The 24,741-nt window shown below is 43.8% G+C and overlaps 1 protein-coding gene across 2 annotated transcripts in view; it reads left to right on the forward strand.

The window, feature by feature from the left end:
- The window catches only part of UGGT1 (UDP-glucose glycoprotein glucosyltransferase 1), an 849,443-nt gene that overhangs the window by 490,356 nt on the left and 334,346 nt on the right, over nucleotides 1-24,741 (forward strand). For both annotated transcript variants that reach the window (XM_086943802.1, XM_086943803.1), the window contains 2 exons: nucleotides 2,388-2,518; nucleotides 3,004-3,099. In XM_086943802.1, coding sequence (XP_086799928.1) covers nucleotides 2,388-2,518; nucleotides 3,004-3,099 — 227 coding nt within the window. The remainder of the gene's footprint in view (nucleotides 1-2,387; nucleotides 2,519-3,003; nucleotides 3,100-24,741) is intronic.

A 24,741-nucleotide genomic window follows, 5' to 3' on the forward strand; every position in this document is an offset into this window, starting at 1 on the left:
ACCATCTTCGCGGCGCCTGATGACGTCTTTGCACCTCTCTCAATGAAGGGAGGAGGGACCGGGGGTCCGTCCCCAAGCTCCCCGTAAAAGCGCTTGCCAGCGGTGTTAGTTATGGGAGGGGAGGGGGGGGGCACAGCACCGCCCGGTGGGCTCCAGGCAGCCAGTACAATCGAGGCTGTGGCTTCACCGGGCCTCCGGGTTACCGCGTCCTCCACACCCCTGCCGCTTGTGTTTGTCGGCTTCTAGTGGACGAACCCCCGGCAGCTGCATCCGGCCGTCTTCCTCAGGCGTCCGACGCGATTGGTGCTCTGATTATTAATGGATTTACTGTAGCGGGCCTCGGAGCCGCATCAGTAAGCGGCCATTTCTGTCGGCTGTTGGTCACCATCCCCCCCTCCCCCAAATCTGCCACTTTTTAATGGGTTATAACCAACCTCAAAACTCTCCTAGGGAGGATATTAGCTGTGCTTACTTTGTGACGGGTTTATTGTCACAGAGAATTGGTATAGTTTATTATCCGTAGAGCTAAGCGAAGCAGTGCTTCTGGCTTTTTTGCATGTTATGCAGGCACTTACGGAGTGTAGGATGTATAGGCAGACATGGCTTTGTTACAACCAAATAGCCTGTAAAGCCGTTCAAAGGGCAAACTTCAAAAGAATGGCTTTTTATTCAAAATGGTTGCTTTGTTACTCCCCGGCAAGGCTGCAAAAAAATGATCCCTTCATCTCTGCAGCATGCTTTAGATGTGGCCACAAGAAAAGCGATTGGCCGCATATTTACTCACCATGTCCAGCCCTTCAGCAGTTTTGGCAGGAGGTCTCTGGCTTTTAAGCAATAAACTTCAAATTAAGATTCATCAAGATCTATTTGACACTCTGTTTGGTCTAACTCTACTATCAACCCAACAAACAGTGCGTCAGCAACAAATTTTTTGTATTGCAACTTTGATAGCTAAATCTCAGATATTGCGAAAATGGAGGCCCTCTGAAGAAATCACTTTGAATCTGTGGCAGCCGAAGATTAAACAGGTCAGGCATAGTTAACAGCTATACACCCAAAGGGTGGGTGCCCTTTAAATGTTTGGGGAGATTTTATATGATTGGTTTGATGAGACAGTAACTTGATATCTTTTTTAACATATCCTGTTTTTGTTAGCAAGGATAGCTTATTACTTCTTGGGAAATCAGGGTTGTTCTGTTACCACCGTACCAGTGTATATTTTCTCAGTTTTTTGTTTCTGGTTTTTGTATAAAACTCTGGTATTATATATGCGGCAATTATTGGAGGTATACACTCGGAGGAGGTTATATGAATTTCAGATGTATGTGGAATATTTGTATTTATTCTATGTATTCCATTGATTTTTTTTTCTTCCCGAGGATATATAAAAAAAGATTTTAAAAAATCTGCCTTGCTATGTCTGGAGGACATTTACTCTCATTCCACCAGGGCTGTTGCTGCATATGTGGCCCTTTTCCAGAGGCTTTCCCCTTGCTGACATCTGATGGGCAGCTATGTGGTCATACTTGCATGCTGTTGCACAGCACTACTGTTTCACATTTTCGGCATACAGGGAGGGGTCCTTCTCCCGAATTATGTTGCATGACTTCCTTGGTTAACCACACTACTTGAATGCACTACTTTAGGACTCATTCATGAGATGAGTTGTCAGAAGATGTATCCATCCATCAAAATAAAAAATTACTCAACTTCTTTAAAAAGATTTCAGTCGAATATATTACCTTCCAGGAGATTCCTCACCCCTCCCTTCCCCAAAGACCTAACGCAGTGATTAATAAGAGCCCTTGGTATACAAACATGTAATGTTCTCGGATTGTTGCTGGTGTTAGTCTGTCCTCTCTACATGCCGAGATGGGGCTGATTAATACCATGAACTTACATATGCATGCAGTTTTGTTCCTAATGTGATCTGGTGACATTACATCCACAAGCAAAATTGTGACTGGAGCCATGTGGTGTCACCAGGTGACACAGGAGCAACATTGTTAGGGCAAAAAATTCCAGACAAGTTTGAAGTCTGAAAAGAGTGTTCAAAAAGTGAGAAATCTATGGGAAAATTATGTATCCACCAAAAATATTGTTACCAAAGCTGAGGAAGTTTTTCATAGAAAATAATAAAGAATGATTATGGTTCAGAAGATCAGAGTTGTTGTTCCAGCACTGGTGAATGCTGAGACGTAAACTGCTGATTTTTAGTAACTATATGACAGTTGTCTTGTTTATTTGAATGTTGTTTGAGAGCAGCCTTTCTATGTTTTTATAGATGGCTAATTATGTTCAAATTGAGGTTACTGCGTCACTTAATGCATGAGAAAGTCATGGAGGTAGGAGGCACTAAAATCCATTTGTTTCGTATTACTGGTTAGATTATTGGCCCCTTGGAAGATGGTGAAATTTTTAACCAGGATGACTTCCATCTTTTGGAGAGTCTCATCTTGAAGACATCTGGAAAGAAAATCAAAGAACAGATTCAACAACTGGGTGTGGCGGAAGATCGGTAAGTTAAAGCTCATTGTGTAAGGGTCGCTTTGAGAAACAGCGGGTTTGATCCTTTAAATTGAATTTCATTGCCCCCGAAAGGTTGGAAATGGTAGCAGAACAGTCAACTTCAGGTGAAGCTGCAGAGAGCTTCGCAGGGTTCCCTTGCCTTTAAAATTCACAATAGAATATTGCAGGTCCTGGAGAATAAATAGTATGTCAAAAACAAATTCTTTCCTTCATGTTAGGGAATAAGGCTGTTCAGCACTTTTTACTTATCATGGTTTTAGAAGTGTCTTGTCTGAAAACTATTGCATTGTATGCAGTAGACTAGTTAGTTAGGCTGTGCACAGTGGATTGAAAAACTTATTATTCTTTGAGATAGTGCATGACAATTGTACTGATCTCTAAATAGTCCTAATCAAGAATACATTGCAATATTGGTGTACGGATGGAACTGTGATTACAAATATCCTCTCAATTTACTTTTCTTGTCTTTCATAGCGTAAGTGACTTGGTGATGAAAGTAGACGCTCTGTTGTCTTCTCAGCCTAAAGGAGAAGCAAGAATAGAGCACCAGTTACTGGAAGACAGACACAGGTATGGGCTATTTGTACTTTTTTTTGGACATTTTATACAAGTCTGTTTGTTGGCTGTAGTACAATGGAATCTATTCCTGCTTAACATCTTTTTTTTAAAATATCTTTATTGATTTCTTGGGAAATAGATCAATATAATGCATCATAGCATTGTACAGTGTTTCATCCAGTGGAGGATCGAGCTGTGCAACAGTCCATAGTAGGGAACACTGGTGTTGTAGCCACTGAGTAAGTGTACAGGTGGCAATACAGTAGAATATCCAGGGAAGGAGTAATATCTTTCTATGTTGTTGCCCATTTTATTCTGGCACAGTACTCCTGCATTGGAGCTGATCTTTCAAGGATACACATGTTTAAAGCTATCCCAAGTTATCAACTCCTTGTAAAATATTCTTCACGACTTCATTAAAGATATACATTTAATACAGCAAGTGTTTCTTTAGGAAAGCGCCCATTTTTTCAGGGTTGCGCCCCCTCCCCCCCCAACACACAATTTTTTTCTGATGTTGAAGAGCTTCAACTAAATGCACCCTGGGTTCCTGCCAACCAGGTACCCAGGGTCTATGTTCCTTAACTAAAACTGTACTGTTGCACACCCAATTTGCAACCCTCTAGCACATGTAAGTCCCTTGTAAAGGTACCATCAGCACTGTGAACAGGTAATGCCTCTAAGGACAGCAGCACATATTGTGCCACTCTTAGCGGCCCTGTACCTCAACACACACACACACCCACACACACACACACAGCCAATGCAGGCTGCGTGTTTTGGTGCAGAGCAAAGTGAAGAGTCGACATGGCACACATCCCTGTGTGCACTGCCTATGGCATAGGTAAGCCACCCAGAGTCTAAAACTGAGCCGTCCTTGCAAACAAGGAAGCCTTCTCCATCAACAACAGCTTTATTTATGACCTATTTGTCAGAGGCGAAGTCGTTCACAGCTTCCTCACTGAGCTCATAATCAAGCATCCCTCGGTTTTCCTTTTCAAATATACCATGCACATTAATGACCAAGATGGTTTTAGAGCCCCTCAGGAACAACAAGAAGGCCATCATTGATGACCTTATTTGATAGAGAATTCTAGCCGCAGATTCTTTACCTTGGAATATTCCCCTGGCGTCAGACTGGATCCTGAAGTTTTTTTGAGTAGTACCTCTTAACTCTGGTAGGTGGCGTCAATTGGTTCGGCGCTGTCCATGGAGGAAATGACATATGAAGTGCCTATAAAGGGCACCACTGTAGCATGCTGGAATCAGTTCTTTTCTTTCTTTCTATCTATGTCCACTTTTTGGATACCTTTTTTCAGCGTTTTGTCGAAACCTTTGAGACTGTTTCCCAGTGTGTGTACGGATGTCCTCAAAAACCCAGTCGGGTTTCAACCCTTTTGTTCCTGTCGCAGACAAATGTCTGTGATGGACCTCTATCTGGTTTCTCATGGGTGCTTTGAGCCGCACCATGACTCCAAGATTTGAGGACTGCCACAGAACTCCTCTTCACACATGTCCTGCTTCGGCTCTGGGTTAAGCCCTGCACATGAGCATTTGTGCACAGGACCATTCCAACCCCCCCCCAACAGCTTCCGTAGAGTCCGCTTTCCTCTCCCAGCACCCTATCCCCGGAGAGTCTGGCTGTCTAGGCCTCCTCATCCAAAGTCAGACCTGGCGAATTCTCTACCGCATCAAATAGCTAATCGAAGAGACTGGACACCTTTGGCAAGAGGATGTTCTCTCCTGCCAGCCTTGCAGTGCAGTCTGTGAACACTGCTTGCCTTTTGGACAGATATACCCACATGGTTTGGGTTTTAGTTGCACAAGTGCTGCCCATGGTCTCAGAGGAGACCCGACCCATACTGTCACAGGCTGTTGTCGATGGCCAAGTGTATTGCTTCTCCTTTCAGATAATACAGAGTTCCACAAATCTCCCACACAGAGGCTCAAAAAATGGCAAAGCAGGAGACCTAAGACACAACACCTAGAAAGGGGTTTCCCTTTACAAAATGCAAAGACTCTCTTTATATCTTTTTAGGATAAGGCTTGGGGTTTTAACAGATCTGTTTTCCCAGATGTCAAATGAATAACATTCAAATGTGTGTATATATATATATATATATATATATCACACTAGGCTAATGCAATAGTTTAATGCGTGGATAATAATATGAAATACAAGCAGCAAATAATATGAGATAAAACTCAAGCAAATAATATGGGACGTCCTGCAAGAATTAATCAGAAAGATATATATACACTAAATACGTCAAATGATTACTTTGGATGTGCACCGTGACTCACACATCACAAAGAAAACACCTCAAATGATCAAAGCCACTGGCCACACATCACAATGGCAGTAATCAAAACTCAACACTTCACCTGGTGCAAACACTGCATCTTAGCTCACCCAAGACTGGGGGATTTAACAGCCAGGGATAAGAGTCTCAGCAACCATGGTTCCGCTGTACCGAAGTAGACATGTCCGTACCCATTCGGATTAGAAAATTACAGTTTCTAAGTCAACAACCCTCAGCTTTATAATCTCAAAACACACTAGAAGGTTTAAGAGTCTTCCCCTCTACGCCAAGGAAACCTACTGGGACTGGCCAGTTTCCAGGCAAGCATTCCATGGCAAGAAGGAGATCCCACGTTCCCTCTACATTCTCACGTGTTATAGCCTTTATCTTGACAAAGCTCACAAAAGCCTTCCAGGGTACATTAAACAATCTCTCACAAAAAAAACCTTGAACGTGATTAACCCAATCAACTTGTAAGCTTGTCTGGGTGCGCAGAAATGCTCAAGCAAGGCAGAGTCAGAATTCAGGATGACATGAGGCCATGTCAAAGCCAATAGTAAGAATTTCATTATATTTCCCAATGAACAACACAATGCACATTTGTGCACCACTGCTCGTAACACTGCACTTCGAGACCAAAAAGTGCATTCCACACCTCTCTCATATAAGCTTTAAAGTGCACATCCCACACGCTCTGTTCTTGGCAAGCTGTTCTACTCTGTGACCACTCTCACTATAGGACTGCAAGATTACAAGAACGAAACCTTCAAGAGAAACCAGGCATATGCAGGACATCATACGGTCAGGCTAAGATAAAATAACACACCAAAGTCAATTAAAATGATGGTAGTCAAAGGTCATCACGTGGTGTCAGATCACAATTGTACCTTTAGCTCTACTCCAAGACACAGCAAAGTTCAACATACACTGTGGACTGGATACAACAAACTTGCTTGGCCGAGGGATTCGGTTCTCAGTGACACTCAGATGACCCGCTTGGCTGAGGACTACTGGCTTTTCGGGGGAATGTCCAAACATCTCTTATGGACATGCCCTTCAATGGCACGAGCCTCTTTGGCAACAAGGCATATTTAGCGCTTTAAGCATAGCCCAGCCACTGCTATGTCTGTCTTCGCAGGAGACGCTCGCAGCTTCAAAACCAGACCCTGTGGCAGGCAACAGCGGGGCACACGTCCGGGGAAGAACTACGCTCCCCAGGAGACATTGGGGCGAGCGCTGCACCACCGCCACACCCTGACCGCAGTGGGCGTATTTAATCAGCCCCTCATTCCAGTCCCGCGGGATGTGCGGGGACGCACGCCGAGCTAAGCCCGGGCAAAGGGCGGGCCATCAGGGTCCAGAAGAGGCCGGGTGGGGCCACCCCCTTAACAACGTGATCCTGAGTCATGGGTGTGGCAATTATACACTTCCCAAGAGCAGGGGGGAGGTGACGCGAAAGTCCCAAGGAAGTCTGCTTCTATTATTTCTTATTTGACTTCAGCGGTGGGGGTCCTGTCTTCAGAAATTGAATCCGCTGAGAGAGAACTTGGGCTGGCATCAAATAGTGAGCGTGATGTTGAACCAGACTGCCCAGATGCTGTTCAGAAAAATCACGTTCCCCTGGAACCCAGTGTAATTAATAATCGCCCAAATGGTGCACAGGTAAAAAAAAACCTGTTAGACATGAGGATAGCGCACAACAAACTACAAGTAATCTCCCAACTCTGAAGAAAGTCTCCGACCCACAACCTTCCAATGACCCCTCAGGCCGAAGATGCACCGAATTAGCAGAATTTTTTTCCACCAAAATCCTAAAAATCTTAAGAACCCTCCCCACTCCCGACCACCCCCAGTCCCATCCTCCCCAGTCTTCGCAACCAATGCCCCTCGCCTGGACTCCTTCTCCCCGCTGACAAAAGATGCTCTCCCCGCTATCTTAAATTCCATAAAGAGTGGCTCCCCTATTGACCCTGCACCCCTCAACAAACAAACTTGTGACTCCCACTGTGTCCCCTCAGATCATTAACCTAATAAACTCCTCCCTAGGAAAAGGGATCGTCCCCCCCAACTGGAAAAGGGCCACAGTCAAAGCACTGCTTGAAAAAATCTCACCTTGACCCCCCAAGAACTGGGCAACTATCGACCCATTTCCCTTCTTCCAGCAAGATGGCACAGAAATTTGTCAATCAACAGCTCTCCACCTTCCTTGAATCCAACAGTCTCCTGCAACCTTCCCAGACAGGATTCAGGCCAGGCCAGGGCACTGATCTAATAGCAGTGGTTGAAGAAGCGAGAACGATCCTGGACGCAGGGGGATCGGCAGCAGTGATCCTCCTGGACCTCAGCGCTGCCTTCGACACGGTGGACCATTCCATCCTTGTCCACCGGCTAAGCAGAGTTGGAGTCACCGGTCTTGCCCTGTCCTGGCTCAAATCCTTCTTAGAACACAGAACCTTTGAGGTCGCCGAAGGGGACACACGATCCAGAGCTCTCCCTCATCAATGTAGAGTCCCCCAGGGCTCTTCTTTAAGCCCCACACTTTTTAACGTATATATGTCACCTCTGGAAGAAATTGTAGCACCTTTCGCCATAAATGTAATTATGTATGCTGACAACACCCAACTCATCGTTTACCTTAACCAGTCGGCCCATTGCCAGGAAAATCTATCCTTGTGCCTCAAAAACATCTCCAAGTGGATGAGCGATACCCTTCTCAAATTAAATGGGGAGAAATCAGAGATCCTATTGCTAGGCAACCAATCCAAACTCCCCACCAAACTTTTGTGGCCATCCTGTATGGGAACAACCCCCACTCCAAAAATGAAATTAAGAGCCTAGGTGTCTGGCTCGATCAGGATCCTAACTTCCAAACACAAGCCAGGAAAACCGCTGGGACTTGCTTTGGCCTTCTGCGCACTGCATGCAAAATCCTCCCCCTTTTTACCCCCTCACTCCAGGAAACTCCTCATCCAGGGCCTCATTGTGTCCAGGCTAGATTATGGAAACGCTCTATACCTTGGCGCTCCGAAATCGGTCATCAACAAACTCCAACATGTCCAAAACGGAGCAACCAGGCCACTAACAGACACAAAACACCGTTGCTCTGCGAAGCCCGCCCTAAACTCACTACACTGGCTTCCAATCCCTGAAAGAATCACTTTTAAGTTCCTCTGCATCACACACAAAATCCTTCAAGACAAGGGTCCTCCTATCTTCAGATCCTTGGTCAAACCATACAAAGCTAACAGGAAGCTAAGATCTGCCCTCCTCTCCCTGGCATGCGTCCCCAGAATCAAGAAAGCACGTTCAGGGGGGACGTCTATTTTCATACAACGCCTCTAAGCTGTGGAACTCCCTAACCCTCAAGATCCGTAGGGAGACCAATGTACTAAAATTCCGCAAAGTATTGAAAACTTGGCTTTTCCCCTAGGTCACTCTGTTCCAGATACCTCCGTACGAGCCCAGCGCTGGGACGCCCATGGGTAGCTACACGCTCTACAAATCCACTTCCAATTCCAAGCTTGTCCCCGAACATTAAAGGGCAGTCTAAAAAACCAAGTCCCATGCCAAAGAAACCCCCGAAGAAAACAAACAAACGGGATAAAGACACCAAAAATACTGCATCAAACTCTGGGTTTAACTTATCTAACTTAACAGAGTACAATGTATGGGACATGTTAGAAGAAATATTCTCTACTCGACTGAAGCAGGCGCTATCCAATGTTGCCAAGGACATTATTGACACTTTGAATACCTGTGTTTCTGATCTACTAGGGAAATGTGAGCGAATTAACACATTTTTAAGTCAGCACGAGTGTACCCCTATACAGGCTCAACTATTTAACCAATCAACTAAGCATCCTATAGTGTGTACAAAGGAAAATGTAGTACAAGGCAACAGGTTATTGCTAGAAGCTCCCCAACTGGTTAACGCCCCTTTGTTCAAGTCTGTTATACCCTGGGATCGGGGCGATCTTAACGGGGGTGGGGAACCATACTCTAGCATAGTAAGTAATCCTGAGACCCCAAGTATTTTGGCCCCTAACGGTCAAAGGGGTTTAGTAACTGGTGACCACCCCGGAGGCAAAACCGTACCTCCAGAAGCAGCCCCGTTGGTGATTGTCTTGGTTGGGGTCCCCCCACTAAAAGAGGGAGAGGCTGAATCTCCTGATGCCCTTTTTGCTGTCACAAAGAAATGGTGTGATCATAATTGCTCAGGCGACAGTAATATTTCCCCAAACATCATAATGGTAAGGCGTGTTGGTTGGCTTGGGAGAACTGAAAAGAGAGCCAAAGGGGATTGTGTTATTGTCAACTTCAACAACCCTCTTGTTGTCCCCCGAATGTTATGGGATGGGTCGGATATGAAGAAAGAGGAAGGCAACATTAGGGCAGTCCCTTTGGGATTTTTCTATCCTTGCCCTAGTTGGCCAACCAAAGAGACAAAAACCTATCCGCAGTATTCGAAGGGAGGACGAGGGTGGCAGCCATCAACACCATAAAAAGGGTTCCCCTAGTGACGGGGGCAGTTCAGGAGCAATTCCCTTAAATAAACCTCATAACACCCAGGTCACTCCGATGGAGGACTCCCCTGTTTTAGCAAATAGCTTTTCCCCATTATCCCGTCTAAACGAGAACGATTGACTAGGGACATTTCACACTACCCCACGACAACACCCCTATGAGCCAGATACCATCATAAAGGCAGACCCCAACTTTAGGCTACTGAGTTGGAATATTGCAGGGCTAAGGTCGAAAAGGGGAGACCAAAATTGGCTAAAACTCATTAGTGCTAATGACGTTATAGCATTGCAAGAGACTTGGTATCAGTACAATAACTTTTGGGTGGATGGTTTTAAATCTTACTTTCAGCCAGCACGCCCATCCGCTTCGTGTAGAGCCAAGGGAGGATTGCTGTTCCTCCTTTCAGTGAGTCTGAAGGGGGTAGTAAAGACTCTAGATTCTGTCTCTCCTTAACTGTCTAATAGTTGAGATCACCTCCGAGACTAATGGGAAAACTTTAATTAATTTCTATAATTCTGGGGAGAGTGAGTATTGTAATGAACACTTATGTTTTTTAGCCCAGTTTATTGAAAGTTATAAAGCTCAACAAACCACTTTTATTGATATTATTCTCCTGGGAGATTTTAACATTCATCCTTGCAATTTCAACTGCCAAATTAATGAATTCCATGGCCCTTCTTTTGCGTCATCTCCACATTTTGAACATTCCCAGAAGGGAGTGGCTCTTGAGGACCTTTTATCACGTGCCGATCTTTACGAGCCAAGTTTCTTTGATAAAGCAAGAGGGTAGTAACTTTTAAATCTAGGGAAAGTGAATCAATTATGGACTATATCTTCCTATCCACTGCCCTGCTAGGACATGTAATCTTTTACAATGCAGTTAGTTCCCCATTTAGTGACCATAATCTGGTCAACCTGGTGTTGGATGCAGGATTTTCCAGTGCTGATCCCATAAATAAGACCAGGGGTCCAATAAGAGTGATCACTAGTGACCAAGGGAGGAGGTTGAAATGGGCAAAAATTGTCCTAGAGCAGTTTTTAGACAGTCTTTGCTCAAAGATGAGTGAAGATATTTGGAAATGTGTTGACGGTACCACTCCGGTGGGGCAAACCATCCTAGTTTTTGAAGCAATCTGTAATCAGGTTGCTATTGATTTAACTGTTACTACTAGACCTACACGTAAACAAGGGAAAAGATGGTTCGACGCAAAATGCTCCAGGGCACATCGAAATCTAATGAAATCGCTGAAGGTTTTACCGAGGGATAAAGTCCTTATAGCTAGATATAGAAAGGAATACCAATTAAGTATACAACTGCGCAAAAATGAAATTAAATCAGATGCATGGGACAGTTTGATGTCAAATGTAGTTTTAAAGGATAGCTCTAAGTTTTGGGCTATTAACAGTCCACTGTTAACAGGTGAGGATAATGAAAAGCACGAAACTAATATCCCAGAGGAAGAATGGGTGAAACACTTTGAAATTATGTATGCGAGCAATGAGGTGTTCGACCCTTTTACACCACCTGTTGGCATTTCAACTGAATCTAATTTAGTGTTTAGAGAGGCGGATGTGGAAAGAGCAATAAAGGACTCCGCTATTAATAAGGCGCCAGGTCCAGATGGTGTCCCTGTCGATCTATACAAGGGAAATGTCAAACTTTGGGCTACAATTTTAACAAATGTTTTTAATTCTACTGTTTCTCATGGGTTTCCTGCCTCATGGTCCCACTCTATCATCATTCCTGTCTTCAAAAAAGGACAGCGAGGGGACCCGAGATGCTACAGACCTATTTCCCTTATAGATTCCTCTGTCAAAATCCTAGGAAAAGTCATTTTAACCAAGGTGTCTGAGTGGGTCACAGAAAAAAGGATCCTAGCAGAAACCCAATATGGATTTAGACTGGGTAGAAGCACGGTGGACCAGTGCCTTAACCTGTATTTACTAAAAAATACATATACAGTAGCCACTAAGGGGTCTATTTATTTGGGTTTCATGGACCTGTCCACAGCTTTCGATCTGGTTAACAGATCGAAGCTGTGGACCATTTTACTGGACATGGGGATTGACCCCAGCTTGGTATTTTTTATGGCAGATATCCACCGGGATCTATTCGCGACCGTCAGGATGACACAGGAAGGAACCTGCACAAGGCACTTTAAATCGGGGAGAGGGGTAAGACAGGGTGTATCCTGGCCCCTCTCCTCTTTACATTATGTATTAATGCTTTAGAGAAATCCCTGGAAACTGCTACTTTGGACGTTCCGCATATAGGGAGCAGTACCATTCCAGTTCTATACGCGGCCGACGCCGTCCTATTAGCACGTACCCCAATAGGTTTACATAGGCTATTGCACTCTTTTGGGGAATTTATTACCTCACTGGATTTGGTAGTTAATACTACCAAATCTCATGTTATGTCTATGGGGCCCCGCAAGAACAAAGTGAAAACTTTCTTTTCCAAAGGGGTTGAGATCCAAATAGTGAAGGACTTTACGTACCTAGGGGTTTTGTTTGATGACAGCTGTACATGGACGCCCCTGAGGTTAGCAAAAAGGAATGCCCTAGTGCGAGCTGGATCAGCCCTGCTAAGTTTCACACAGCGTTTAGGGGGAAGGCCTTTCGAGGCAATACTTGCAATTTGTAAAGCAAAATGTCTTGCATTAACATTATACGGTGCTGCAATCTGGGGATATAAACCCGTGGAAGATATGCAAAGGGCCGAAAATAAATTGTTTTGTTGCCTTTTATCTATTCCTCAATCCACTCCAACATTTGCTGTTCACCAGGAGCTAGGAATGGGGTTTGTTTGTGTTTTGATTAGCATGGCTCCCCTTACTTGCTGGTTAAAAACGTGGCTTAATCCTGAGTTAACGCTCAATCGTCGTATTTTAAAAGACTGTATTAACTTAGATGGGGGAAATTAAATACCGTGGCTTTCGTATGTTAAGGTAATGTTTTCGAAGCTGGGGCGACCAGAAATCTATGAAACCCCTGAAGGCATTGTTAAAGGAGATATAAAGTGGGTTAAAAAGCATTTTCTGTCCCTCAGGTTTCAGGAACGAGAGGCTGAGGAACTACAAAAGCCCACGGTGTGAGCCCATTTCCTATTAGTCACCTCTCCATCCATTGAACCGTATTTAAAGGTAGTTACAAGACCATACCATCGTTGGTTGTTAACTAGATTTCGGTTCAATCATATACACCTTTTATTGGGAACATTTCAGGGATGGACTATACCCGAAAAGGCAGCATTCTGTGACGCTGATAATTGCTCAACCCAAGATACTACGCACTTTGTTTTTTTTTGCAAACATTACTCTGATAATAGGAAAAAGTTTATAATCCCACTTTTAAGGGGGTCGGGGTTCCTACAGGTTAAACCTGCCTTAATGTATTTGTAATTACTGGACAACACATGGAATATCTTTAATATTGCTAGTTATCTTGTAGCAGCCGTAAGATCAAAGAAATTAAGATTTACAAAAGGGGGTGGTGGTGATGAACAGAGTGTCTGAATTGAGCAGACCACTCTTACCCAGTCCAAAGATCAGGGCTTGATCCATCACCGTTATTTATCTCACTGCCCCATCCCAGCTCAGAACCTGGCTATATGCAAATCAGTCTGTCCCTGGCCCAGTGCATCATGGGAACAGGGCAGACTAAACTACCAAGCCAATTCTTTACCAGAAAGGAGCCAAGCTACCGGGGACCGGTTTCTGGCATTTCAGCCTCTTCGGCCCGGCTTGCTTGAATCCTGATGGAGCAGTGAGAAAGGGACTCATGTCTGAGTATACCCTGCCACACCTATAGTGGCCAAAATCGATTTACAAAAGGGGGTGGTGATGAACAGAGTGTCTGAATTGAGCAGACCACTCTTACCCAGTCCAAAGATCAGGGCTTGATCCATCACCGTTATTTATCTCACTGCCCCATCCCAGCTCAGAACCTGGCTATATGCAAATCAGTCTGTCCCTGGCCCAGTGCATCATGGGAGCCGGGCCGAAGAGGCTGAAATGCCAGAAACCGGTCCCCGGTAGCTTGTTTCCTTCCCAGTGTAAGAATTGGCTTTTGTAGTTTGGTTTGCCCTGTTCCCATCATGCACTGGGACAGGAACAGACTAATTTGCATACAGCCAGGTTCTGAAACTGGGATGGTGCAGTGAGCTAAAAAACGGTGTTGGATCTAGCCCTGATCTCTTGACTGGGTGAGAGTATTCTGTTTAATTCAGAGACTCTGTCCCTCACCACCCTTTGTTGTAAATAAAGAAATTAAGAGGCATGAGTATAATCGAACCATGATCTTCATTGTATATTCCCGTACTTGTATACTTAAGAGATTTGTAAATGACCTTCATAAGGATTTTCCCACGACTTTAATTCTGTCCATTGTTTGGATATTGTATTTATTGAATGTGATGTATATGTGTACTTTTATGATTTTAATTAATCGAATAAAGTGGTATTGACTTGACTTGACTGTCTTTTAATGGCTCATTCCAACCCCTTTTTGCATTTCGCCGCTTCTCTGGCTACGGGCCATTCCCGGCCAGCCACCAAGGCCAACAGACTCCCTAGTCTTTTCGGGCCGCGTACGTGGTTCTCATAAGCCCTCAAAACCGTCATGGACATTTAGTGGGCGGCAGGACCTGCCATCACCTGCACCACTGGCGGTCTGTTACATCAGACCAATGTGTTCTGCAGATTGCCCAGAGGAGCTACTCCCTCCCTTTGAGAATACCACTCCACCCATGCCACCTGCTTTTGACAGGATGATGGAGAAACATCTTTCTTTGCTTCGGCAGGAAGTGACTGCTCTCTTGGCCAAGCAAGCCATCAACAGGGTGCTGACACCAGAAGTAGGTTGTGATTGTTATTTCTGCTACTTTATGGTGCCCAAGAAGGAGCGGACACCTTTGTCCTGTACTAGACCTGCACCCTCGCCATTTTCTCCTCAGGAAGGAGACATTTGAAATGCTCACCATCGCTCAGGTCTTGTCTGCCCTGGACCTATGATACTGGAAGGTGGCATTTCACTTGCAGGATGCATATTTCCACATTCCTGTCCTGCTTGCCTACAAGCATTACCTTCGGTTCGTGGTCAGCCATGAGCACATTCAAATCACTGTGCTCCCTTTTGGCCTTACAAGCTTCCCTCTGGTGTTCACCATTGTGTTTCAGTGGTTGCCGCTCATCTGCGGAGACCGGGGTGCTAGTCTTCCCCCTACCTTGACTACTTGCTGTTGAAGGATGGCTCATCTGGTGCATTTGCCCCCGACCTCCAGACTACAGCAGCTCTTCTGCATTTGCTGGGGTTCACTATCAACATGCCAAAGTCACACCTGACTCCCTCTCAAACGCTCCAAAGGGCGATTCCAGGATATGATACCGATGTTTCAGCCTCTATCCTGTATTTCAGTGAGACAGACTCTAAATCTGTAGTATTATGGCCTTTTGCATCTTGCTGGTAACACATGCCCATTGGCATATGCAGGCTTCGCAGAGGGATCTGAAGTTCCAGTGGACGCAGCATCAGGAGAATCTCTCAGACATGGTCTAGATATCAGAGGGAACGGCAAAAGATCTGCAGTGATGGATGACGAAACGCGACTGAGTCAGTGGTAGACCCCTTTCCCCATCCGGAGCTCACTGTGGTGAGAGATGCATTACTCCTGGGTTGGGGTGGCCAACTGGGAGAGGTGAAAATCAGAGGACTCTTGTCTTCCGTATAATTTCTGCTCTGCATCAACCTTTTGGTTGGGAGTGATTTGGTTGGTATTGAAAGCCTTTCTACCCTCCATGAAGGGATGGCTGGTTCAAGCGTTCATAGGCAACACCACTTGGTATTGCAACAAACAATGCGGTTGGGGTTGTAGACCTTGTGTAAAGAGACCTTGCATCTCTGGACATGGCTGGAATGTCAGGGCATTCTTCTGATGGTTCAATGTCTGGCGGGCTCTTTGAATGACAAAGTGGGCAAACTCGGCCATCGATGCCTGGCAGCTCAAGAATGGCATCTCCATCTGGAGGTGGTGCAAGGTCTCTTCAGAGAAGGGGAGAACCTTGGTTAGATCTGTTCAGCAGTGCTGAGAACTTGCAGTGTCAGCACTTCGACATGCTGGAGTTTCCAAAGCAGCTCTTGCTCGTAGGATTTTTACATCCCAAGTGGAGCTCAGGTCTACCGTATGCCTTTCCACTCCTGCCCAGAGTGGTCAAGAAGATCCGGAACGGTTGTGCCCAAGTCATCCTTGTAGCTCCGGTGTGGGCTCAAAGAGGTTGGTATCCCAAATTGTTGAGCATGGCCATCATTCTTCCAATCACGCTGCCCCTTCAGGAGGATCTTCTGATGCAGAAGCAGTGCAGGGTTCTCCGCCTGAATCTGTCAACGCTGCTCCTCCTTGCATGGAAATTGAGCGCCAAGAGTTGACTACCTTCCCCCTTCCGCCAAATTCTGCGATGCTATTCTGTCAGCCAGGCATCCCTCTACCAAAATGGAATTTACCTGCCATTGGGGCAGGTTTGTGGCATGGTGTGCAGAAAATCATGTTGGCCACCTTTCTCAAGTTCTCTTTTTTATTCCTTCCTTTGCCCAGCAAGGCTCTGCTCTGGACATCTTAAGTGGTTATCTTTCTGATACTTTCTGTGGTTTCCTGACCAGCCATCCCTTTTCCAGTCCCCTATTGTACATGGGTTCTTGAAGGGTTTGCAACATATCTTTCCTCCCTCTCCCATTATCATGCCTCAGTGGGACCTTACTCTGGTCCTGGCTTCTTGATGTGCACTCCCTTTGAGCCTTTGCATAACTGTTCTCTCAGGCTCCTTACCATCAAGATGACATTCCTAATGGCAATAACATCTGCCTGGAGTGTCAGTGAGCTTCAGGCTTTGTCATCCAAGCCTCCATACCTTAACATCTACCCAGACAAGCTGTTTCTCCGGACTAAATATTTCTTTCTACTAAAAGTGGTCCTTCCCTTTCAAATAGCCCAGTTCCTCACTCTGCCTATTTTTTACGCTCCGCCACATCCCTCTAAGGAGGAGAAGCGGCTTCACCATCTGGACCGAAAATGAGCATCGTCATGAAAGAGTTCCGGTGGACAACCAGCTCTTCCTGGGGGTATGTTGGAGCGCAGAGGAAAGAGGCTGTGCAGAAATGGACCATCTCCCAATGGAACATGCTCTGCATTAAAATGTGCAACACACTGATCAAAAAGCAACCCCTTGAGGGTTTGCTTGCTCATTCCAGCCAAGCCAAGCCTGCGACCACTGCGTTAGCACGCGGAGTCCTGGACATCTACTAGACCGCAACAGGTGCTTTCTTGCACACGTTCACTAAACACTACTGCCTGAAGTGTGATGTCTGACGGGGTGGACACTTTGCTTGTACTGTCCTGGAAGACTTCTTGGTTTGAAATTCTTTGATAGACCCACCTCCAGATATTCCTTGGGTATCTATTCTAAGGTAAGGAATCTGCAGCTAAAAGTCTCTATCAGATGGACAAGTTACCTGCCTTCGGTATTGCCTTATCTGGTAGAGACTCTAGCCACAGATTCCTTACTGACTCACCCATCTTTCCTGCTCTGCAAACTGATTACTAGGGTCATTCCAAGTTTTCCACACCAGTGGTTACTGTTCTTCGTGCCTCAGTGCCCCAGGTGTGGAAAGTCGTAAAAAGTAACTGACGACAGCGCTGGGGTGGTGCCTATATAGGCACGGTGTGCACGGATCTTCTAGCACTGACAACGCCAACTATGTCACGCAGAGCTGATCAACGCCACTTACCAGCATGCAATGGTACTGCTCAGGAAAATTTTCCAGATCAGTCTGACTCTTAGGGATAATTCTAAGTTAAGGAATCTGCAGCGAGATAGTCTCTACCACATAAGGCATTACAGAAGTTTGGTAACTTGTCCTTTATTGACAGTAACCATGAAGTAGAACTGGTGTTAGAATGTAAGTAACATTTTGTTATTTTGTTTTGTGAAGTTAGTAAAATTATTGAAATGGAAATTTAAAAAAATGCTGCATCTGTAACCTTTGCTCTTCTATTGAAAATATGCATCTGTAACCTTTGCTCTTCTATTGAAAATATGTATCTAGCTATTGTTGTTGCTCATCAGAATTTAAAGACACTGAATTTCAATCAGTTTGTCACTGAAGCTTGAACTGCCCATAATCTACAACATAGGCGTATCTTGCTTTTTTGTTTGTTACAAAATAAATTATATTTTGAATACCAAGGAAAGCAGTACAATCCTGAAAAACTAATACGATTCTGAGTTAATATTAAACTGAATATCTCCCACCCAGTTACTGGGCAGTTTAGTTAGTTGTTTTTTCCCAATAAATTAAATATTACTTCTACAATCGGTGGAGGAGGAAGGAATAACACAAAATGTGACACCAATCTGTAGTGCCAAACTCGTCACAGTAATGTCACCAATTTAAATGTATATTTTTACCTTAAGTCACTGGGCGGGAGAATGTAGAATGTAGAGGCTATACTACTGCAGTTTATATACATTTGTATTCCAGTTCAGCATGTTTCTCCATTATGATTCTGCACCAGGCTGCAGTTTGCAACATCATATGTTTGAATGGTAGTCATCAATAACAATCAAGGAGGTTCTTAATTTTACTAATCACACACATTTGCCCTTTTGATACTGGTCAATAAACTGAAGCATGCAGCACATATTTTTCTCCTTGTATGCCTCATCTACTGCATTGCTTTGTTGCTAGCAAATATATTGCTGTTGTACATGTTCCACTGATTGAAAAAAAAATACAGGATAGCCCCTTTTGGGACCCTGAAGAGATGTTCTAAGAAAATGCCTTAACTTCAAACATGATGTTTATTTCGTCTGTTCTTATCGGAATACAGCAACTTGAATGTCTGCATCAGGAGAAAGCTAGCAAAATACCTCATTCATAAAACGTATCTATTGAGAAGATATAAAGAATTATCATCAATTATGTTAGTCAAACATGGTTTTATCACTGCAGCACTGCAAGTGATTTGATTTGTCTTAAAATACTTTTTCCCTGTGTTTCTATTTGAATATATGTCATAATCAAACTGAAGTTGACAATAACAAAATGAAATATTGTTTCACTTCCTCATTCTTCTGCAAATGAAAACATTACTCTACAATGCAGATTTATATACTTTATAGAATGCAAGCATGCCAAAACTGTTGCAGTATTGTATGTTAGAGACATTATTCAGTTCACACTCAAGCAACATGCTTAGTTTTATACCAAGATGAGCCCTGCACCAACCAGTCCCCGGCCACATGATGAAAAATAGACACCCCGGATATCTATAGTGCAGTGTTTTGTGCTTTCTTTGTCTGTGTTTATCTGTAGAAATGAAGGATGTTGAAGCAGACAGATAAGTAAACTTCTTCATAATCTCAGTAGTGGAAGACTCTTCAAATATAAGTATCCCCCAACAAGAAGTTTGGAAATGCAAAGAATAAGAGTCTTTAACAAGTTACTTTAAAAACAAAATCTTTATCAGTTTTATGCTGCATAACATTGCAGTGACGAGAGTTACAATTGCAAGACATAGTAGATGAAGCAAGAGACAGCTCTCTGAATTACATCAGGCAGTTATATATAAAATCAAAAAGGGTGCAAGACAGTTGATTGTGTACTGTGACACAAAACACATACTCGTACAACTCTCAGGGGGCTAGTCCAACTGTAAATGACCGATTAGTGACTTCAGAGCTATTAGAACTGTCGCTGTCTTCACTTGTCATGGTGGAGTCCGGATCCAGGAGCTTGTCGTTCAAACTTTGCCACACAAGGAGATCCTCACCCTTCTTTTCATCACTTTTACTTAGCCTCATATGAATTTCCTCAACCAGTGATCATGCCGCCACATCCCTGTGCCAGTGAATCACCTCTGCAGCATGCTGGCCCATCCAAGTGATTGCCACCCTGTGCCTAGAGAGCACCAATGTTAACTGCAAAAATGTATACGCCATCTGACGAACTTTGGGCCTTTTGATGTTCCCAAACCAGCAACCCTGAAGGGCACCACCACCCACAGGGGAGTGACTCACCTTAGTTTGCCCGCCACCTGGTTCCAGTAGTTCTGCACTGCCCGGCAGCCCCAGGCCAAGTGGAGGAAATCTGTTGCCTGTATTCCACAAGAAGGGCAGTCATTACGGGCTTGTTATTTGCTATGGAGAATCTTGGGAGTCTGGCATGTGCGATGCAAAAAAATTGTAATGCAACCCCTGCTTGAAGCAGGGATTGCATGAGACTGACTGCGTAAGCCCACAGATGCACGCACAATCACCATCCTCTTGGGGTGTTTCCAGGTCTGCATCCTAGGCCGCACAGGCCCATAACAGGGAACCCGCCGCGTCCGCCCTCATGGCTTTGTAGAGCGTGGAGCTCGAATGTAAGTCCAAACCGCAAATAACAGGATGGTTAGTGACTTGACCGCCGCTAGTTTGTTTTCACACTAAAAACCTAGCTACCTAGTTCTTTACCCAAAATCTCTAGGTCTTCCAAACAAGCAAATTGTGATATATGTATCCCAGTTCTGATTCATCTTCATTGATTCAAAAAATGCCTGTGAAAGGCTTTTAAACATTGTGGGTTCTAGATACTTGTGGACTGAAGTAAGAAAGGAATATTGTACAGTTGTATTACCTATAGTGTACATTTATAATAGTATTTGTGTTTCTCCATCATGCTGCCTCCATGCTTAGTCATGTAATGCATAACATTCCCTTGATGAACTAATATTGCAAGTAACATTTGCTTTCTTGGTGTTTATTATCAACCTAAGGAGCAATAATTACGGTTTTGAATTGAATCGTATTTGTGCAGGTTATGGTAAAAACTTTCTGCCGCAAATTCCTTGCCTTATGCATACATCCCAAATGCAAGACTTGATCCTGAACCTCCTAATCCCTAATCAATAGCTTTTCAGCACCACCATGTGGAGCCACGTCACTCTAATCCTGGATCCATCCTGCCAGGAAGTGACAACTTTGACCTATATGCAGCACCATATGATGTGTTGGCAGCAGCATTTTTTCCCTGCACTTTACAGCAAACTGGGTCAGATGTGCTCTTCTAAGGTCATTGTTTTCAAACCATTTTGACATCTGCATGTGTTGCCTAGTACCTGAACACAGTCCTCATGCTTGTTATTCATGTACATCCATGCATTTGAAAATCAACATGGTGCAGGAAGCCAAATTGACTCTATCTGGACCTATACCTGCCCTCTCATAGGTAAGTCCCTTGACAGAGTTGATCCTACAAGATGACCATCCTGCAAAAAACGCATAAGAAATACAATCTGAAGTAGAAATCCTCCTCTCCCTCCAAAAAAGTAGTGCTGTTCCGGGGACCATTCCAAGAGTCATTGGTACTGTTCCCTGATGCCAATCTCCACCTTGTTTTTGGAGCCGATTCCAGTTCATTATAAATAGTTCATACCAGAGTTTCAGACCTCATATATTGATTCATCCCATGGTTATGCCTTTTTGTGGGCTTCATCTCTAACACCAGATTTGATGCAGCCCTTGGCGCCATCTCAGCCCTACATGTCGGAAAGCAGTATTTAGGTCACCAGGAAAAAAGTGTAGACCTCCTTTGAGGGCCAGTCCCTTGATGAGCAGCTCCTTAGTGGACAGATATTTGCTCAGACTTAAAAATTGTTGGATTCAGATTCAAGGTCAAGTAGTCTTGGGTTCAGATATTCCAAATATGCCTAGTAGGGGCTTCAGGTACATGGGGGGAGGGTGATTAAGAGGCTGATGTTTTCTCGCTTAAAGTACGGATGCTTTACAATTATCTGGATCTCCAAAACACCAATAGCCTAGTTAATACCCCCTGAGGGTGACATTCCATGTGTTTCATGTTCTTCGTAGGAAGTTTGCACTCTCATGGTGTGTGTGTGTGTGTGTGTGTGTGTGTGTGTGTGTGTGTGTGTGTGTGTGTTATATATATATATATATATATATATATATATATATATATATATATATATATACTATGGTGATCCTAGTATCATCCCACATCTAACTCTAATATCGAGTTTGAACCAGAAACCCCTCCCACAGCTATCACTGAAACAGACATCTGGTAGCACAAAAGGGGATGTACTTAAATTGTCTAAGAATCCTGTTCTCTCTTTAAAGTGTGCCCCAGTTGTTACATGGGACTCATCCGATTTATCAAGCAGTATTTTAAACTGTAGAGCCAGAAAGGATGCCCACAGCTCGCACCCTGTATATTAAGTGTAGTTCAGGGGAGTTTTTTCTGCTCATGCAGGTGAACCTAATGTTTGCTTCTGCAAGGTATTTCACCTGTTTGAGGCTTAAACATGTAAGAGACTCATGCTAATGAGCCTTCTGACAATTCAGTCTGGTAAAGGGTAACATTCTCAAAGTTACTTTTCCTTAATAGTTATTGCAAATCCGACCTTGCATAGGACAGCTGGGTCAGCCACTGTGAAAATAGCTTCCAGGACCCTGTCACTGTCGGGAACTTGATAATAATAATTGTCTACATCGCCCACTTTTAAATACCATGCTCTATACTTTGGGCTGCAAGGCTCACATAGGAGTGACTTAGTCATATTTAAAATAGATTTTACCTGTTAAAAAAGGGTTATTTTAACAGGTCTCATTATAGCATTTAGGCTACACAAGGTAGGTCTGAAGCCATGTTTGCTTTGACACTATTGGATTTCACAATAGGCGCTGTAGTCCACTACTGGTATTTTAACTTCCAGGCCCTGTGTGCACCTTCTACACCGTATACTAGGACTTATAGGCAAGTTAAATATGCTAATTAGGAATCAGCCAATTCAACCATATTTAAGGAGGAGCACAGAGACTTTTTCTCTTGGTTAGTAGGGGTAAAGTGCTCAGAGTTTTAAAGCCAGCAAAAATGTAAGGTCCAACAAAAGGAAAAGGCAGATATACTACAGTTTCTCTTTATCTCTACTATTCCTATTTCTATTTGCTGCTCTTCCCTGCTCATAACCGATATATCCGTTTCACAGTGTGGTCCCAAAATACTGATTTGTGGTTCTTCTCTTTGTCTTACAACTAACTGCGCTTCTTCACCATTGTGCTTGCTGTGTAGGTGACTTCTCTGAGGAGGCCATTTCCGATTTTTCAAGGCATTGTTCTGTCTAAGAATAATACATGCATATTAATGTGCAGGAGTTGAAGGATAGTTGCCTAGCTCTGAATGCTTTTATCCTTTCCACTTTTGGATGCATGGGTCAGGTTCTATATTGCCATCCATTTCTCAACATAATGGCATCCTGGATCTGATGTTTTTTTGTTTTTGCAGTTTTATATAGCAGAAACTTGAACTGAGGTATTGGAGCACTTTACACGAGTACCAGTTACTTTGCACAAGGTCACTTTTATTTACAGCACTAGAAGATTATGTGATTTTTCCAGAATTACAGTATGTTGAGTCGACGAAGGGACTCTGACCTGGTTCCCCAGTTCCAAATTCTGTATCCTCTTGAACTGCCCTCTTTGTTTAGTTTGCTCCCAGTGGTGCATTTTTTGAAAATGTATTATAGAAGATTCCACCCATGCCTTGTGCTGTTGTATAGTGAGATTTAAGTTAAGTAATGATTTTTTTCATGATATCACCATTCATACAGGTATACTGTTGCACAATCCACCTCTTGGCTTCAAAGATGGTCTTCCTCTTGGTGACTACCACCCGGAGTCTCAGATTTGCAGCCTTATCGTCCTCCTACTGTTTTGCACATTTGTAAATTGGTTCTCCCCACTGGTTCATCCTTTCTACTAAAGGTTTTTCCTGCCGTACACATGTGCTAGTCTATCCCCCCTCCCATCTTTCTTTCTGACCATCTCATCCCTTCAAGTAGAAAGGACCAGCTGCACAGTCTGAACCCTAGTCAAGCTGTCTTCTAATATGCTTATGAGAAAAACTCAAAGCAGGTCGATGATCAGCACTTCATTGGTTTCACTGGAGCCAAGAAAAGCAAAATTGTGACCAAATGTACTATTTCATGTTGGGTCACTGTTTGCATTAAGATTTGTTATGCCTTTGCTACCAAAAGCCCTTTCAGCCAATATTTGTGTTTATGGTACAGTGAGAAGTAAGGTAGATTCTTCTGCTCTCCCAGTGGTTGGCATTATCTGTATGCATTTGCCTAACAAAACTGTTAGTGGGCTCAGGCATGGAGTGATAAATACTTTTTTAGGGCCCTATTCATTTGACTTCCTTGACTAAACCACATTCTTCAGTTCCACAAGTGGGTGCTACTATGGCACTTATTTCTAATGTGAGGAATTTCATAGAAGAACTATCCATTAGAAAAAGTTACTTACCTTTGGTAATATTATTTCTGACACTATCTAATTTGCTGCAGATTCCTCACAATCTTCCACCATCCATTTCTGCTGTTCATGACACAGCTTCAAGGGATGCATTGTTTATCAATGTGTTGTTGCCCTCTAGTTCTTCAGTTCCTCTCCCCACACTTTGTTTGGGTGTAGACCAAATGCATGTAACTGACTCAAATGGACTAATCAGTACCGTATATTGGCCGATGTCTCACTGGTTGGGCTGAGCCTGACGAGCTATTGCTGGAGGCAGTAAGTGTTTGTGGCATGTGTAGCTGTAGATACCAATTATTTGCATACTGCCATCTAGTTTTGGGCTATTATGTGTGCAAATTGTTTTCTTCAAAGAAGTCTATCGAGTAACTAGGCATAATGTCTCCATCTATTACTGGCAATGTTCATGGGGATCGACAACATCGTTAAAAAATGTTTCTCCGCCACTCTGTTCATAT

Source organism: Lissotriton vulgaris, chromosome 11, assembly GCF_964263255.1.
Source record: "Lissotriton vulgaris chromosome 11, aLisVul1.2, whole genome shotgun sequence".
NCBI lineage: Eukaryota > Metazoa > Chordata > Amphibia > Caudata > Salamandridae > Lissotriton > Lissotriton vulgaris.